The 19,311-nt window shown below is 41.8% G+C and overlaps 2 protein-coding genes across 8 annotated transcripts in view; one reads left to right on the plus strand and one right to left on the minus strand.

The window, feature by feature from the left end:
• Window positions 1–8,277, plus strand: part of RAD52 (RAD52 homolog (S. cerevisiae)) — a 28,638-nt gene extending 20,361 nt beyond the window's left edge. For 2 of the 3 annotated variants that reach the window (XM_008577654.1, XM_008577663.1), the window contains 4 exons: window positions 4,383–4,579; window positions 4,760–4,905; window positions 6,426–6,653; window positions 7,573–8,277. In XM_008577654.1, the coding sequence (XP_008575876.1) occupies window positions 4,383–4,579; window positions 4,760–4,905; window positions 6,426–6,653; window positions 7,573–7,634 (633 nt within the window). In that variant the 3' untranslated portion in view covers window positions 7,635–8,277. Of the gene's footprint in view, window positions 1–4,382; window positions 4,580–4,759; window positions 4,910–6,022; window positions 6,103–6,425; window positions 6,654–7,572 lie in introns of all 3 variants that reach the window. The other variant, XM_008577670.1, reaches the window with a different exon arrangement.
• Window positions 8,278–10,020: 1,743 nt separating this feature from the next.
• WNK1 (WNK lysine deficient protein kinase 1) overlaps window positions 10,021–19,311 on the minus strand; it is a 152,236-nt gene continuing 142,945 nt past the window's right edge. For 4 of the 5 annotated variants that reach the window (XM_008577690.1, XM_008577683.1, XM_008577704.1 and 1 more), the window contains 2 exons: window positions 13,376–13,563; window positions 10,021–12,904 (listed from right to left, as the gene is read on the minus strand). In XM_008577690.1, the coding sequence (XP_008575912.1) occupies window positions 12,587–12,904; window positions 13,376–13,563 (506 nt within the window). In that variant the 3' untranslated portion in view covers window positions 10,021–12,586. Of the gene's footprint in view, window positions 12,905–13,375; window positions 13,564–16,383; window positions 16,529–18,985; window positions 19,058–19,311 lie in introns of those variants that run through there. The other variant, XM_008577698.1, reaches the window with a different exon arrangement.

Here is a 19,311-nt window from a genome sequence, read left to right on the forward strand (position 1 = left end):
TTTTTTTTTTTTTTTTTTTTTGTCTTTTGTCTTTTTTTTTCTGTGTCCGGCAATGGATCGCAACCCTCAGTGTTGTCCCCCGGACCGGACCGGGGACCGGCAATGGGACCGCAACCCTCGGTGTTGCTCCCACGCCTCGCTCAGCCAGTGAGCGGAACTGGTCTGTATGTGGGATCCGAACCCTCAGGCGGGAGCGCCGCCGCGCTTCCCAAGCGGCACACTTATCCAGTGCGCCACCGGGCCAGCCCCATCGGCCATGCTTTTTTAAAAAAAAAATATTAATTTAATTTTATTTTTATTATTTTTTCATCTGTTTTGAGTTGATTTTTGTGTGTGGTATAAAATGAGTCAAACATGACATTGGATTTGGCAATGATTTTTTGGATATGACACCAAAAGCATAGGCATCAAAAGCAAAAATAGAGACATGGAACTATATTCATTCTTTTGCATGAGGATATCCAGTTTCTTTTAGCATCATTTATTGAAGAGACTGTTCTTTCTCCATTGAGTGGTTTTGCCATGCTTGTTGAAGATCATTTGACCACATACACAAGGGTTTATTTCTGGGCTTCCTATTCTGTGCCATTGGTTTATATGTATCTCATTATGCTAATACCACATTGTTTGATTACTGTAACTTTGTAATATGTTTTGAACTCGGGAGATGTGAGTCCTCCAAATTTGCTCTTCTATTTCTAAATTGTTTTTGCTATTTGGGATCCCTTGGGCTTCCATATGAATTTTAGGATGAAATTTTCATTTCTGCAAGAAGTGCCAAAGAGATTTTGATGGGGATTGCATTGAATTTGTAGATCACTTTGGGTGATATGGAAATTATATCAATATTAAGTCTTCCAGTTCATGAACATGAGATGTCTTTTCATTTATTTGTGTTCTTTAATTTCTTTCAGCAGTGTTTTATAGTTTTCACTGTAAAAGTCTTTCACCTCCTTGGTTAGATTTACTCCCAAGTATTTTATTCTTTTTGATGTTATCGTAGATGGGATTGTTTTCTTGGTTTCCTTTTTGATTGTTCATTATTAATATGGAGACACATCTGATTTTTGTGTTCTGATTTTGTATCCTGAACTTTGCTGAATTCATTTATTCATTCTAAGAGTTTTTTTGTGGAGTCTTTAGGTTTTTCTACATATAATATCATGTCATCTGCTAACTAAGATAATCCATTCATCTAATCTATCCATTTACATTTTTATTTTAGTTTTTGGTAGATGGCTGGCACAGGGAACAAATCCTATGTCTTGGTGTTATCGACACCACTCTCTAAACAACTCAGCTAACAGGCCAGCCTCCATTTACATTTAAAGTAATTAATGAGAGAAGAACTTATTGATATTTTATTAATTGTCTTCTGTATGGCTTGTAGCTTTTCTGTCCCTCCTTTTCTTTCTTACTGCCACCTTTTGTGTTTTGTTGATTTTTTTGTAGTGACATGATTTGATTCCCTTCTCATTTCCTTTTGCATATTATATTCTATAGATATTTTCTTTGTGGTTACCATTGCAAATGCATAAAACATTGTAAAGTTATAGCATCTATTATAAACTGATAACTTCTTAACTTTTATATTGCATGTAAAAACTATTCTGCTTTACAACTCCATTTCTGTCCCACTTTGTGTTATTGATGTCACAGATTACATCTTTATACATCATATATACCCTTTAACATAAACTTATAGTTTGTTTGTTTTTTTAATGGTTTTGCTATTTAAATTCTGTGCACTAGCATTATAATAACACAGGTTACTATATTTGTCCATTTGCTTACCTTTACTGAAGAACTTTTTATTTTCTTATGGCTTCATGTTGCTGTCCAGTATCCTTTCATTTCAATTTGAAGGACTCCCTTTAGCATTTCTTGTAGAGAAATTCTACTGGTAATGAACTCCCTCAGCTCTTGTTTATCTGGCAGTCTTAATTTCTCCATTTTTGAAGGACAGTTCTGCTGGATACAGTATTCTTGGTTGACTTTTTTTTATTATTTCAGTACTTGGAGTATATCTCATTTCCTTCTGATCTGCAAGGTTTCTGCTGAGAAAACTGTTGATAATCTTCTGGAGGCTACCTTGTATGTGATGATTTGCTTTCTCTTGCTGCTTTACAGATTCTTTCTCTCACTTTTGACATCTTGATTGTAATGTGTCTTGGTCTGGGTCTCTTTGGGTTTATCCTAGTTGGAGTACTTTGTGATTCTTGAATTTATATATCCATTTCTTTCTTAATATTTGGGAACTTTTTGGACATTATTTCTTCAAATAAGCTCTCTGCCCCTTTCTCTTTTTCTTCTCCTTATGAAACTCTCATAATACCTGTACTGGTTGATTTAATAGTGTCCCATAAGTCCCTTAGGGTTTCTTTACTTCATTCTTTTTTCTTCTCTGATGATTAATGATTTTTTTTTTTTTGCCTGATCAGTTCTGCTGTTGAACCCCCCTTTTGAGTTTTTCAGCTCAGGTAATACATTTTTTAGCTCCAGAATTTGTTTGCTTCTTTTCTATTGTTTCTTTTTTAATATTCTCATTTTGTTTATGCATGGTTTTCCTGATTTTGTTTAGTTATCTATCTGTATACTCTTTGGCTCACTGATCATCTTTAAGACAGTTATTTAAAATTCTTCGTCAGGTAGCTCATAGATCTGAGATCTGTGATTTAGTTTTCTGAAGTCTCTAGCATTTTCTGGAGTTTCAGTTTTATTTTGTTCTTTTGATTCAGCCATGTTTCCTATTTCATATATGCCATTTGTTGAGATTTGCAAAAACAACCACCTTTCCCACTTTTTATTTACTGGCTTCAAAAAAGGGAAGATCTTTACCAATAAGCCTGGCTAGAGTTTTAGGACCTCTCAAACCTTTTCTGATCTCCTAGTGTCTGCCTGCTGAACTGCAGCTCTGATGTGCTGTGGTTCTCACCAGTTTTTAGTCCCTTCCAAACCCTGCTGCCACCAGTGATGTAAGTACTCTGAGTGATGCAACACAGCAACTAGTACCTCAGGCAGCCCCCAGACAAGCCAGGATGTTAGATGCATGGCCCACTCTTTTGTTTCCATACTGAGGGGGGAGTCCTTGTAGAAGAGGTTTCCTCCCAGTTGCACTGCTCTACACTGAGTAGGGACAGTGGCATGGACCGGCATGCATAATGCTGCAAGTTTTACAACCCCCTTTGCTGGAATTCTTTCTTGCTTTTACATTGGCCTGGGTGCTATAGCTTTTCAACTTGGCTCTAGAGTTCTCACAAAAATATTCTGGTCCATATATTGTTGTTAACTTGGTGTCTCTTTGGGGAAGGGAGGGCCTAGAGCTTCATAGTCTGCCATCTCGATGAGTTACTCTTCATTTCTTTTTTCTGTTTTTTTTTAAATGAATTTTTAAAACAAGGTACAACATACACACAGAAAACGGCACAAATCATAACAGCACAGCTTGATGGATTTTCCTGAGTGAATACAGCTGTTTACCTGCAGATAGGAAAATAGAACTTTACTGGCACCCTAGAAGCCCTTCCCCTGCTCCCAGTCACTACCTTGCCTCATTTCAAAAGTAACTACTGTTCTGTTCTCTAGTCTGACTTCCAGCCTCCTAGATTATTTTTTCCTATTTTTGAACTTAATATAAATGGAATTCTACAGTTTGTACTTTAAAAAACTGAAGTATTATAAAGTGCATATAGACATACAGATAGGTGTACGTATCATAAATGTAGTGCTCACAACCTGGAAATAAAGCAATTTGCTATACACCTTGAAGTACATGGTCATTGCTTCTCACGTTGATGAGACAGATGCAGGAACAACCCCAACCTGGAAGATTCTGTGCAGCCTTGGCTGGCAGCCCAAGTCAGTGCTTTCCAAGTTTTCTTCCTCCTGTCATTTGAGAGACACTCTAATTGTGCCACAGCATACCTGAGGTTTCTTCAGTGATGAGTGTTGTATTTGTAGAGGGCAGTCCTGGCAAAAAGGGTGGAGCGGGTATAGGTATCCACAAAGACTGTGTATGATTATTTCCATGAAAAAAGAGGTAAGGAGACAGCATAAAACAGATCCAGCTGCCAAGAAAAGATTCAAATTAGACTTTACAGACCATTTGCCCTAAGTCAAAACCAAAGAAAGACTTCTTTTTATCAAAATTTTATTAATAGAGAAAAGTATAAAGTAATGTTTTACTCCTCCTTCCCATGTAGTTAAAAATATCTCTTGGAAGTTGTGGCTCCTTTGTCTCGGCTTCTTAGTACCTAGAAGGAATGCTGGATGGAGGCTCGTCAAATGCCACCTTCCGGAATCTGAACTTGAAGGCAGGAAGAGAGAGAGGGAAGAGCAGCTGGAGGAAGTTGTTTCTTCTCTCCTCTTCCTTCCCTTATTAGTTGCCTCTTGAAGTGGATCTAACCAAAGCAAAGAGACAAGATTTTGAACCATCTGTGGAACAGGCGAGATACAACAGCTGCCAACCAAACATGGCTCTGGGACCCCCAAAACCACAGGAGGTGACCTCCCCTTGCAAAACAAGCCACCCAGATGATCCCCACACTGTGACTGAGAGGGATAAGGACTACAGCTCCCGGTAAGGGGCCCTGGTTCCCTCCCTTTCCTCTTCTCCACCTTCTTCTCACATGGTTTGGGTTGACTCTGTTTCTACCTTCAGAACCAGCCAGGTGGTTTGCACATTCCCTCTGGAACCACGTATATTGGGAACTTAGGTAACTCAGGACCTCACTCCCACTTTGTTGCTCTTCTGATGTAGAAGCCTGACATCGTCCACCGTGGAGAGTGACGCCACATACCAGCGGAAGCTCCGGCAGAAGCAGCTGCAGCAGCAGTTCCGGGAGCAAATGGAGAAGCAGCAGCAAGTTCAGATACCTGCTCCGTCAGTCGAAAAGCAGAGTGAGGGTGTGTGGAAAGGAGGGGAGCAGAGGCCCTCCCTGGGAGGTGGACTCTGAAGGAGGAAGTCCAGTGGACAGGGTAACCTGCTGGTCTAGCTCCAAACCAGACCTCACCAGGACTTCTCCCAAGTTACACACAGGATAGATGAGTCCAAGAAATTAAGACAGTGAGATTTGCCATGCATTTCCCCATTTCTAAAGACAGGGATTGTTTTTTAGGGAAGTAAATGGACCTTGACATAATCTTCTTTACCCTGAATTAGGAATTTCAGGGTAAAAAACTTTTTTTGGTTCAGATACTTTGGCTGTATCTCTGCATTTGAGTCTTTTGTTTCTGAGATGTCTTTGAATGTAAAGCAAAATTGGGTTTGAAGATAAACAGAAGCTTTTGGCAGATTATTTATCCACGAAGTTTAGTTTATTTCAAGAGTCCAGATCCAGTGGGAGTAGTAGATACAGATTTTCATTTTGTGCAGGGGGGTGCAGGTGCGGGGTGGGGTAGGAGGGCCCTTGTCCGGAGAGGAGAAACAGAGAAAGGGCTTGTCCCAGACCAATTGACCTTTTCCCTAGTGTTCACAAGAGGACTTGATTTGTGTTTGGTTTATTAATGTCCCCCTCAGCACTGACAGGCTGAATTGAATGTGAAAGAAAAAACCACAACAAAAAACCCTTACTGTCCTTAATAATGAGTTATTCTAGATGTTTAGTTTAGTTTCTAAACCATTGCAGAAGCTCCTGGGAGTGAAGGGTGGAGGAGGTCGTCCTCCAGGACTTTACCCCAGCCCTTATCAGACAAGAGCCATTGTTTTTTGTCTATTTTACATATTGAATATCTGCTTAAGGCTTTGTTTGAGCAGGGTTATAGCTTTAAAAAATGAGCCACTGGACTAGATGGCTTTTAATAACCCTACTATTTTAGCTGTTAAAGGAGAAATAAACATAAATCTGTCTGAAGGACTGGGACTCAGGATCTTGAGTTCATTTACAGGCTGAACCAGTGTCACCCTGGACAGCTTTTGCACTTCTGAGTCTACTGCCCCAGCAGGAGGGGAACAGACTTACTCTCAGATTCCAGTTAGTTCTGTGATGCACAACCTCTCCTTCCTCTCATTTGAACTGTGCAGTGCTTCTGGCCCCGCTCTGACCCACAGCACTCCTGTAGCTGCTGTCTCAGAACGACTTGCTGAAAAGGACCTCCGTGCAGGTGTGACTTTAGAATTAATCAGTAAATACTTGTGAAATGCTTGTAAGGCACTGTGTGTGCTGAATACTTTGGGTAGACACAGGTCACATTTTAAGAGGCACAAAAATCCTCATTTTTGTCTGTTTTTACTGATGGACTTCTGAATGATAGCATATAATCGGCTCCTCTATTGTCCTAGCTGAAGTGCGCTTTTAGGGGTAGGGGAGAGAGAAATTCCAAAAACTATCATGGGGCACTCAAAACATGGCATTTCTTACGACCAGTTTTTCCAGTGCTTATGTGAGAACATTTGCTGATGCTATACTTTTCTGTGACCTCCATAGAGAACCTTGAAGACAACCTTGAAATGTGGGATATGACTCAAGATGCAGGGGACAATGTTGCCAAGCCCTTGTCCAGACCAGAACCACCCCAGACCTCTGCCATACCAATCCTGAATGACCAGATGGCATCCTGGAACAGGACCTCACACAGCCTGTGCCAACAGAAGCCAGAAGCAAAATCTAGACCCTGGGACCCTCAAACTTTTAACACTAACCTGCATATAACAGGTAGCAGAGAGAAGTGTTCAGGAAGAAAAACTAAAGGGAGGTCCTGGGTTTAATCTGTGCGTTTTTTTTTCTTTTAATCTGAATTTTAATTTTTATTATTATTATTTTTTAAATCCTATATAAAGATGACCAGTAAGGGGATCTTAACCCTTGGCTTGGTGTTGTCAGCACCACGCTCAGCCATTGAGCTACCCAGCCATCCTTATATAGGATCCGAACCCGTGGCCTTGGTGTTATCAGCAGAGGGAGCCATGGGCCAGCCCTAATCTGTGAATTTTAAAGGATGACATTTCATTTTAAGAAGTTGGATAAGCAAACGGAAAGGACATTCCTGGGTGGGAGGGGGGAGAGGGAAGAGGGAGGGAGGTTTCGCTGATGGGACATAATAATCAACCACATTGTATACTGACAAAATAAAAATTTAAAGGAAAAAAAAAAAAAAAAAGTTAAAAGAAGTTGGATAAGGGCCGGCCCGTGGCTCACTTGGGAGAGCGTGGTGCTGACAACACCAAGTCAAGGGTTAAGATCCCCTTACCGGTCATCTTTAAAAAAAAGAAAAAAGAAATTGGACAGACTTATTTCAAAGGAATGAGCAGTGCCGTTAAGAAGATAATTGGATTAAGAATCAGAATTTTTCCTCTGGGTTCCTGACCTCAAGTGCTACCCTTTGTAGTCCTTGATAGCAGCAGGAAGCTGAAGCGTGACGGCGCGCAGAGCTTTTCCTGCTAAAGGCAGGGGTACCGTGAGTGTGACTGACTCTTGGTCTAGGGTTAACTGAGGCTCTACTCTCCTAAAAGTTTTCATTCTTGGGCCCTTAGTCTAAATTAGGGTCATTAATACAACCCAGAAATTATTAGCTATCAGCTAAATTCCTTATTTTAAAATGACAGCTGTACTTAAGCCATTTTATCTTCCACAGGAAACTGTGACTCTCATAGGAAGAGCCAGGACATGAAGAAAAGGAAATTGGATCCATCTTAACTGAGGCTGAGGCCACATCATTAGATTATGTCACAAAGGGTCTTCAGAAACTAATTTTTGATCATGAAATTGTCCATCATCCCTGGGGAATGAACTTTATTTCCAAGGATTTACCTTCGTCCTGAACCTTATCAGAGAATTTGACTATTAGAGCCTGTGGCAGATAAATCTGAGGACTTTAAAAAGCTGTCACACTGCAGTGGGGAGGCTCTGGACAGATGAAATATCTTTCCTTTGACTTTGGAGGATTTTCACTATTTATTCTTAAGCTATTATGTTAATATGACATTTTAGGAACCACCAGTAGCTGCCTGCCCTCAAGCAACACAGGCCATACTTGGTATTAAGCACCAGCTTTACAGTTGCCTACGTTAAATTGTTGTGAGTAATCTCTGCCTTCTTTCCCTTTGGGGCTTTATGCTTTTAATGCTGTCCACACAAGTACTGTGTGTCATGATAAGAAAAAGGCTGTAGTGCTATTTTTTACTACTTTTCATCAATCCAGGCTATAATCTTCATTTAATATAAATCTTCATCTAATATAATCTCATTCATGGGTTTATGACAACACAACCCTGCATTCTTTCAAGACCAACATTTTATTTCAACAAGGAAATAAAGATCTATGACCAAGGGAAAGGCATTTGAGTCATCAAATCCTCTGCTTTTTAACAAAATAGAAAAATATAGTAGCTGTTTTTATTTCCCCATTTCAGATGTGAGATGTAACTCAGCATAAATTGGTTTTTCATAGTGTTTAGATGTTTTATAACTCCTCCAAATAATATTTGTAGTTTTACTTTTTTAGGAGCATTTCGGGTTGGGCTGTGCCCAATCTCAAAGCAGTGACTTATTTTTTGGATCACAGACCCATTTGAGGGAAATGAACCTGAGGTCAGGTAAGGAACTCTTAAAAGTACTGGGCGGCAGACAACCCTTTGCAAGACGAAGCAGCACCAGTTTACCCGCATCTTGCTATCTGACAATAGAGGAAAACCAAAGTGTTCTTGTTATTCTCACTCAGCAACCAACATAGAACCCTTCTGTAAGCAGATGTGGGTGGCAGGGTGTTATTTCCCCACATACCAAGCAAGCGATCAGTTCAGGAGACACCAGCGGGGTGTCCTAATTCGGTTCAATCCGACACTACCTGGAGATAGCATCGGACCCTACAGGTGAAGGGCTCAGTCGCACAAGACTGCCCCACTTCTGATGCCAGTTGCAAGGCCAGTGTCTTTTTACTCGTGCTTCTGACCAACAGCTATATAAGGGGATTCCCACAACCCCCGCCTTGGACTTATTTTTACTGAACTGCCATGTGTTCAGCCATCTGGAAGCTCTTCTCACCCAGTCCTTTTGGGTTTTTATGGACGCTTCATTAGGAAGGCATGACTGATTAAATCCCTGGCCGGTGGTGATCAAACCGGTGATCAACCTTTAGTTGCTTTCTCTTCCTTGGAGTTTAGGGGGTGGGGCTGAAAGTCCCAACACTCTCATCAGGCCTGGTCTTCTTCCCTGTAACTAGCCCCCACCTGGATGCTACCTAGGGGCTGCCAGGCATCAGTCAACTCACTGGCATTCAAAAAGACATTTATTCCTTTGCAGATTCCAATGATTTTTAGGAGTTGGATGCTACAAAAACAGAATTGAAGACAAAATAGATTTCAGTTTCATACCTTATCTTCTGAAAACTTTTGCCTAACCTGTTGTTGCATGGATTTGGTCATACATTCCTCTTTTGATATCCTTACCACCTTCCTTGTATGCAGCACAATCTTAGTTCAAGGCAAAATTGCTGCTAAAAAAAAGTTCCTGGGGGGGCCGGCCCGGTGGCGCACTGGATAAGTGCGCCGCTTGGGAAGCGCAGCGGCGCTCCCGCCCGAGGGTTCGGATCCCACATACAGACCGGTTCCCGCTCACTGGCTGAGCGAGGCGCGGGAGCAACGCCAAGGGGTGCAATCCCGTTGCCGGTCCCGGTCCGGTACGGGGGCAACACTGAGGGTTGCGATCCGTTGCCGGACACGGAAAAAGACAAAAAAAAAAAAAAAGTTCCTGGGGGGGCCGGCCCGGTGGCGCACTGGATAAGTGCGCCGCTTGGGAAGCGCCGCGGCGCTCCCGCCCGCGGGGTCGGATCCCACATACAGACCGGTTCCCGCTCACTGGCTGAGCGAGGCGCGGGAGCAACGCCAAGGGGTGCAATCCCGTTGCCGGTCCCGGTCCGGTACGGGGGCAACACTGAGGGTTGCGATCCGTTGCCGGTCATGAGAAAAGACAAAAAGGAAAAAAAAAAAAAAAAAAAAAAAAAAAAAGTTCCTGGGAATTAGGAATGTAGTTATAAATTGTACACAACTAAAAAGGGAATTTGCTGGAAAGAAAACCCCACAGCTCAACAAAAGCAAGTTTGGTTTATTTGAATGGTTTCATTAAATAAGTCTACAAAGGTAACAAACTGAAGCACAAGCGCAATCTTACAAGAAGCGCAACACCCAGAGTTAGTGCAAAATGTACAATTAACAGCTGCTGAGAAACCCCCAAGGTTTGAATTCAGTTTATTTTATTTTTTTAAAACAGTATACATTGTTAAATAATGTAAGGAAAACATTTATAATTCAGAAAGATTTTTTATGTGGAAAAAGATACTCAAAGTGTACTATTAACACAAAAATAATTTAAACAGTTCAGTAGCACTAGTTCATTCCTCTAGGCTTCAGTTATTTCATCCACAGGAGGGGGAAAAATCAACGGTAAATAAAACTAGTTCTTTTTGTGTATGAGTGAAAAGATCTCAACGTTAAACCAAAATAACAATAATGTGCTGCATTTGGCTCCCTCATTTCTCTGGAAGAAGTTTTGTTTCATTCATCTTAGCTGGTCCGTTTCTCATTTACTCGGCACCTTCTTTGTTGTATCCTTACTCTTACCCTCTCCCCGAGAACGATAAGCACAGAATAAATACGTAAACAGTTTTGAAGCAGGGCCTGAGACCCCTACCCTTTTCATTTCTACCTTCCTAAAACCTTCAGCTCTCCTTTGCGTCTCTGGGGACTAGGCCAACCTGATAAGGAAAACAGGGTCCAGAAAGGAATGAATAGGATTCAGATAGCCACCAGGCTCCTCCTGTCACTGTGGCAAGGCTGTGATGTATCTCTTTTCCATCTTCAGAGATAATAGAGATCCCAAACAGGGCGTATTAGGACAACATTCCCGGAAAGCTCTGAAAATAACAGAACTTCCCATTACAACTAGTCATAGCACTAAATAATACTGGTTGGTTGTGGTTATTACTTAAGGGGAATAGTTATATGAAAATGTGAGAGTATCCATTGTAAATCTAGAAATAAAGGTGGCACCACAGATCATTATCCTGCAGCCATTTGGAACAGAGGAAATGGGTAGGAATAAGCATTCTTTCCTACAATGCTTATCAATTCAAATGTGGGTCCACTTTCCACAAAACATAGTACCCCAAGCTGAGAAGTGCGTGGTACCTGTGCAACAAGAGGAAAACAATCCACGCAGTTTTTCTTAGAGCAACTTTCTCCGTCTGTGACTTTTGACTATGACCTTTCCCAACTTAAAAACTAGCCCCCACCCCCTCCTCTTTGTGTTCAGCCATTTCTTCCAGGTCTCATCTGTTCAAGCCTAGCTCAAATAAGTAAGGTTTATGATAATCATTGGCCAGGCATCATATTATCTTCAAAACAAGTGCGTTCCTCCATTCTTTAGGCTTTCTTTTTCTCTCAGAACACACTACCCTTAATCTTTTAAAAGGCCCAGCTTTGTTATAATGCCCCTCTCCTCACAATTCCTGAAACAGAACTTTCTGTTTTCAACCACTGATGTCAACTTCTCACCCTACTCATCTTACACTTGCTCTACACAAAATTGTTGAATGACTTGAAAAAATACTCTTTCAATTTCCCTTTGGCATGTCCACTGACGGGGGTCACATGGACCTAAGATTCCCTTCCACGTGCCCTGTGCTGATCTGTAAAGTTGGTGCTAATGGCTGAAGCAATAGAAGTCCAAGGCACTAAAATATCCAGCAAGCAGTACTGGGAGAACAGAAGTATTCAAGTACAGTCATTTATACAATTTTACATTCACATTTATTTATCTAATACAATGGAAATACAAAGGAAGAAGTTAAAGTGTCTCAATAAGTAAAGAACAGAGCTAGCTTTTTTTGAACTTTTTAAACCTTTCATATTTTACTCTTAAAACTACTGTTGTCCAACAACATTTATATATCACAGTGTTTCCACATCAAAACTGATGGCAAAGTTATATGTCCGCAGGGAACTTAATTTTTTTCCTAATTGCTAATGCTGCAGTCAAAGCTGCTAATATCTTTTGCTTAAAGCACTAATGACCTATGATAAGAAAGGGTTGCAACCCCAGTCCCCCGGAATTTTTCACTGGGTTCCAAAGAGCCAAAAAAAACCCCAAACAAAAACAAAACAGAGGGTTGGGGGCAGGGCAGGAGAGAGCCCAATAGTTTTTGTTTTTTTTTTTTTGTCTTGTGGTTTAGATTCTTGAGGGAGTAAGGGATTTGGGGTATGTACCAAAATTAAGAGCTCCACCCACTCGAACATATAATGGGGTTTGGTTTTCCACTGAGCTCTCTGAGTAGCTTCCCAATCAACAAGATTCTCGTTGCCAGCCCTAGCTTCGCTGCTGGGTACACGTAAGCAAGAAAGCACAGTCTGAAGCTGCCCTGTCACAAGAAGCTGCTCTTTCCTTCTCGTCCCACTCCAACAAATGGAGGGGAGGGGGACTCTCCACTCTGAGGGCTGAAGGCAGTACTAAATACATTCCCTTCTCACAAGAAATAACCAGTTAAATGCAGCACTAGTAGTTAGTATATAGGCTACTTTCCCATTCCCACCTCTCACCCTCCCCTTAGTATTCCATCTCCTGCCCCTAGATCTACTCAGTTAATGTCTCTAGGTCTAAGTGGTCCGCAGGTTGGAACCTGGGGGGTTGCTGATGGATTTCTGCAAATTGCCGATGCTGAAATTCTGCAAGGAAGCAGTTCCCATGGGTTGGAACTGGCCAAGTGGCTGTGGTGCTGGGCCACCCGTCCCACTCCACTGAGTGCCAAATGGGGCAGCTGGAAAACCATACTGCTGTGGGGGGCACATAGACTTGGTGAAGTGACCTAGAGAGGTAGCTGATGCTGCAGAGATGGGGGCAGAGCCACCCACGTTCGAGGTCATAGAGATGCACAGCTGTCCAGGTGCAGAGAACTTCCTTGCCATTCCAGGGCCCTGAAAACAAAACAATTACATGTAAAGTTTGGTGTGAGCCTAACACCCATGGGTGTAAGATGGGTGGCACTAAAACACCACTCTAGAACTGGGATTATTCTGTTATTATGAGGAAGAGCAAAACAAAACGAAGCCTTCCATAATGTTTACTGGCTTTTTATTCTTACCAAATAGAACTCTTCTGATTAGGAGGGGAGGGTGTCACGTGTCTGTGGGTGTACGCACATGTAGTTCAGGGTGTTGAAGGAAAAGGGAAGAATAAAAAAACTGATCTAGCTAAAAAGAAGGTAGAGATTCAGGAAAGGAAAAATAAAAGGGCATCTGGGTAATTTTTACCTTGTTTTTCTAAGTGTTAAAATTCATGCGCTGCTGAAGAAGGTGGTGGTATAAAACGTCAAGTGCCAGCCTCGGCAGTTTACATCACTTGGTTCAGATGTATGTCAGGTGTTCTGACAAACAGGGAAGACCCACCTCATAATTCATGTGTCCTTTGCTTCCTCTCCTGCCTGAAAGGTTCATGGCATCTCGGGCCCAGTTGTCTACCAACTTGTGCAGGTCATCTGTGAACGTGCCCTTCCTGCTGGATGTCATGGCAGGAGGCTGAGCTTGGGCGGCCTGGCTGCTCACTGTTCCCCCAACGGCATTTGTGCTGCTGGTCCCTAGAGTTATAAGGAGCCAAAGAACACAAGCATTAAAAGGAGTCTGGTTATCACTTTAGGAAGAGGGAAAACTTCACAGGATGATAAATGGCAAGCCACAGAATGGGAGGAGGGTGAACTGGGAAGCCATGCAAGAAAGGAAGATTCCAAGGTTTTATTCAGCTATTTGTTTTGGCATAATAGAGTAATGAAACCGGTTTCTCTTCAGTAGCTGCGGATACGGCTGAACAACTCAGGATGCTGATAGGCACAAAGGGCTGTGTATAAAGTGTCGCAGAGTACTGGGACTGCCAGCCAGTATGCATTCCCAGCATCACACGATGAGGGAGGTGTGAGATGGCTAACAAGGCTAGTTGCTCTGGAATTCTGCAGAATGCAGGGCAAACAATGATGATTTCTTATGCACTGGGTAGGGTTAAAGCAGGAGTGGGAATGCAAAGATAGGTGCTTAGCTAAGGAGAAGACGGGGTTCCCGAACCAAGTGGATACTGCCACGTTCTTTAGCCATTCTTTAACAGAAAGAGGTAATAAGAGTAGCACATTCTGTTCAAAAACTTCTTCATGTGGACCCATAAATATGAAATTGTAAACAAACTTGGGAGGAGTTAAGACTTCAACCTCTTCCAATTTTCCATGAGTAAAGAACAAAGATTACTCAAGAGCAAGGGACTGACTATATGGTGTGCCTGCGTCTTTCAACTCCAGGAAGACATGGTTTTCCTGAAGATGACCTCAGTTTCAATTGGTTCAATGATTTTCACCCCTTCTCCCCACTCTTCCCAGAACAGCAAGCACTCCCATGTAGAAGCGACAGGAAAATTCAGCTGAGGCAGGGTGCGGGGAGGAGGAAGCTTTGAGGCTGTGGTGAAGGAGGAATTCTATTTCTATGGTTTGATGAGAAAGGAAGAAGGAATCTGTGTCCTGCCTGATTTCGGCTCTGCTGGAGGGCACACTGAAGATTATTCGAAGAGGCACGTTTTAGGGAAGAGGGAAAGAAGAGTCATGGTCTTGTTATTTTTTTTCCCCTCACCCCCTAGTTTCTTACCAGATCTCACATTTGCTATAGAATAAACAAACGCTACTAAAGTAAATTGTGAGCTATTAGGCCTTAAGATACGCAAGTAATGCTGGGGGCTAAATAAGTGCACGCGTTTTCCTGCTTTCAACGTCAAAGGAGCACCAGCACACAGCAGCACACCTGAAAGCAACCCTGCCACTTAAAAGCCCTTTTTTTAAATTCCTTGCTAGCCTCAAGTTAAGTTTATATCTGACCACCCAGAGAGCGGCACACACAAGCATGTTTGTGCTAGAGGAACAGCTAATTTTGAGGTGAAGCTGCAGAGTGAGGAAGGTCACATGCTTCTTACCACTATGGCAAGACACGGAACTGTGTGTCAGCTCACTTCTTGGTGCCCGCTGGAGCCATAAGGGGATTGCTACTGCACAGTGTAAAGGGAAATGCAAGTTCCCCTACAGTACAGAAAATTCAGGTGGAGAGGACAAAAGCACAGGAAACAGCCTTCCTCGAATAGCGAATAGCGAGTGTGAGACAGTGGAGAAGAGGGAAGCACAGGCAGTCAGGATGAGCAGTCGTGGTAATGATGAAAACCAGAAAGCAAGCACGTCACATGCATGAGGATTGTCATCCTGGCTGAATGATTATTGCTTGGTGAGCTTGGTGATGAGTGAGATAAACAAAACAAAAACCAAATAACCAGAAGTGAGCAGGGCTGTCAAAAGCCAAATACAAGAAGCTTGGTAGCAGTGAGCACTGCTTAGTCACAAAGAGCTCATGCCGGGAGTCACACCTCTCTAGTCTGATGCTAGTCGCCCTGGATGCTGTGAGGCCCCTTTAGAATTAAATTTCATTTTAACAGATATTATCCAACAGTGGATTCTGAAAGTGGGGTTTATCCCATGAGGGACAGTCACCCATACAGTTAACCTTATTCTGGCTTCTGTAAACAGGCTTTCTGTTAAAGAATGAAACAAACATATCCCTTTCTAACCAGATATTAACTCCTGGGAAAAGGAGACTTGACAGAAGCTAGAAGAGAGGACTTCCAGAGAGTATGCTGACTAACCTCTACTCCTTTTTTCAGTTCTTCTGAAAAGTGCTGAAAAGTAGTACATATATATATACTTTGGATACCAGGCAGTTTAAGTGTGGCAGTTAAGTGTGTTCACAATAGGTTATTGTTACTAGGATCTGGGAGCGTGGTGGCAGGGGAAAGGAAATGTATTTTAGCTGGAGACAATAAAAAATGAATCTTGGGGGTAAACTGTATGAGGTTACTTCAAAAAGTTTATGGAAAATAGAGTGAAAAGATAATACAAATCTTTCCATGAACTTCTTGAAGTACGTGCACAGAGTTTTCTTCTTGACCCTATCTAGAGCCTCACACGTGACCTGCTGGGTTGTTGAACTATCTGCACTTTAATGAGAAGCCACCAGTATAAGAAGCCAAACACTAAAAGGAGTATATTTCTCTTTTCACCAATCTAGCATATACCTCCCACTACAATGAAAACGATGTTTAGGGCATGGACTTCGATCACTGCTGATTTTCCAGTGGGGTAGAACAATGCCTGGTACATATCTGCTGACTAAAGAATTCTCTTTCCTGTAGGCATTAGCGTCCCCGATTTCCCTATACACATCCATGGGCATTACCAATTTATGACTGTCACAGAGCTAGGCTCAATGAGGTCATCACTGAGAGCATTGACTATGAGGTGATTTCTCAATCTGGAAGAATAGCCAGTAGTTAGCAATTAAGCATGTTAAAGAATATATTAGAAAAGGGTGCAGAGATACATGGAAGTTAGGAATCGAAGCTGTGAGGCTTCAGAGTTCAAGGAACTCATGGATAACAGGCTTTGCAATCAAGGACCAAAAGTAACAGAAAGAAAAGATAATTACTACAGAGCTGGTTGCAAGGACAGACTTTTTTCACCATCTTCCCTGAAGCACAAAGAGAGAGCAATGTGTTAAAGATAAATATCAGTGTAAAATATTTAGAATATCCAAATAGCAATCAAAGGCCCAGCAAGAGAAAGCAGAAGGGGAGACAGACTGGGTAGGACCTGGTAGCGCTTGCCATAGATATTCTATGGGATGTATCTAACTGGCTGTTAGTCTTAACACGATTATCTGATGGGGTGGTTGTTACCTGGCTGACAGAAGTTGAGTTTCCACACCCAATCTTTGCATCTAAAAGAAATGCCTGCATTAAGGTTCTAGGATAGGGGAGGAACTCCAGTCTCTCAGGTTTCACTGCTTGACTTTAAAAAACCCAAGCAGTGTTTCCATTGACCCTGTCCCACTTCCTGCTTCTCCTGCTGGGTTGTTAAAAAGCACTCTATTAAATGCACTAGCAATCCTATCAAGGTGGGCTGACAGTTTTAAGTTAATTTAAATTAGCTACTATATTTCCACATCCTAGACATATATACTAACCCCTTCCCTCCCAGAAAAAATTTTAAAAGTATGTGGAAAACAAGCAACCCCTGCACATAAATAGAACATTAAGCCAAGCCGTGCTTTCAAACCACTATCTATTTTGAAAGCATGTAATAATATATCTAATCAAGTAAGGTTTTATAAGTACCTTATAAGTATCTATTCTCTTTCCATATTTCTTTGAGTCTGCCTCTTGATATCTGTTCACCAGGCTTACATGACATCCTGATGTGCCTTCAACAGATGTATGGCCTCTCATTTAAGACACACAGGGAAGTGATAAGATTTAATATTTCTAACCACTTTCATTTGAGCAACAGGGGTAATACAACCTACCTTTAAGAGTGTGATGAGAATTTATAGAATTAATTAAAGTGGTACTTATCACATTACATTTCACAAAAAGAAGCCTTGGTTTTCTTCCCTTTCAGACATTCAGGCTGTTTATCATAGGCCTGACATGTCACATTCTACTTCAAAGCACCTGTCTCCGATTATTAATGTCCTTTCATCTTTCTTGATGGACATGTAAATTAAATGCTTATTTAAGTGTCAAGTGCTAATATGCATAGTTCAGGTTAGTCTAACCAGAAAAATTATTGATCTGAGTGGTCAAAAATCACACATGCTTGGAAAACTACCAAATTGGTAACGCCTTCTACCCACTTCTTTGTTAAATATCCTAGACTAGTGATGGGTGGGGGAAAGCAGTAAAAGACTGCCTCAGGTAGAGCCAATCCATCACTAATTCAGGTGAAAAAGAGCAAAGGGGTACTAGAAGGATTACAAATGTGTGAGTGAGAGAAATGAAAGTTAAACACAATGCATAAAGGTAAATTTGCTGTACTTCCTTTTAAATCTGGTCACCACAGAGAACACAGCAGGGTGTAAATTCTTCCCACCATGAAGAGGCCCAAGACCTCTGAACCATACTCAGAAACAGTGACATCCTTAGCACATGCATTTAAAAAGCACTTCAATAACCACATCAGAAGTTTGAGGCCTTAACAGAGAAGATCTTTATCCAAACTCTACCAGACGTTTTCTACTTGAGCTTTGTTTGTCTGTTAAAATTTTATTTCAGTATATATTTACAGACCATGTGCCGGGCGGGCGCTGGCTGATCAGAGGGAGCCATGAGTGATTCCCAGGTGCTGCCTGTTGTGTACATGATCTTATTTGATTTATACAACAGTGCTCAGAGAGGCACTGTCTTCATTTCACATACAGGGTAGATGGGGTGACTTGCTATTGTTCCTTGTTTTTAAGTAGAAGGCTGGGAAAACCCAGCAATCATGTTAGACAATTTTCACTTGCAGGTGCTGGGCTTTGGTCTTTAGTAAGATTAATGCTTTATCAGAATAACCACACTAAAACCCTTTTTGTACTACCTATTTAAAGGGATTAGAGGGCCACGGTGGTGGAAGAATCCAATAAAGAATAGCGAGATTCTAGCATCTTTTCAGCTGGTAGATGCTTAGGCTTAATTTAGAAGAAAAAAAGATTTCAAACTACTCTGAAAAAGAATGAAAAAAATAGGGTCTAACTTTTACCTGCTGCCCGGACCTAAGTGCATCAGTGGTCAAGCTGCTTTTTGTCACTTCTAATGTCAGGGCAGGGAGACAGCACTGAGTATGACTGTGGAGTTCCGTCTTCATTATTCTAAATGATCCAGCAGTCTCCAGCCTTGATACCATATCTAACCTCTGTCACGGATCTATGAAGAAGCAATTCTACCAGAAAGTTATTTTGAAGTCTATAGAAACACATTATTTACCATAATTAACGTGGGCACCCAAACTTCTGAGGGTAATAGTAGTTCAGCCAAGCCACTGAGTAGATGATATACACAAAGAGACAAATGAAATGGACTGCATGAAACATCAGATCCAAGCAGCAGAAAAACAGAGACGAGGAAGGAGTAAAGATGTTACACACAAAGAGCCAAGCAGGGCGTACTCAGAAATCGGGTCCTTCTGCCACCAGGTTTGAATGTCACCTGTTCAGACGCACAGTTAAACTTCGCACAGCCTGTGAGAGGGGAAAAACAGGGAAGAACAGAGAGAGAAGAGACAGAACACAACTACAAGATGTTAGAAACTTGAGGCTGGAGTGGCGGAATGCACTAAGATGACACACAGAAGAACAAGCTTCTGGGGGAAGGTCAGATATGTAAGACAGGAAATATTAGGCCTCAATTCCCTCCACCTGCAAAATGCTGAAGCTTTTCTCATTTGGAATAATGACAGTTAGTCTACACTCCTTACCAACCAAGTATATTCATC

Source organism: Galeopterus variegatus, unplaced genomic scaffold (genome assembly GCF_000696425.1).
Source record: "Galeopterus variegatus unplaced genomic scaffold, G_variegatus-3.0.2 Scaffold70, whole genome shotgun sequence".
Classification (NCBI taxonomy): Eukaryota; Metazoa; Chordata; class Mammalia; order Dermoptera; family Cynocephalidae; genus Galeopterus; species Galeopterus variegatus.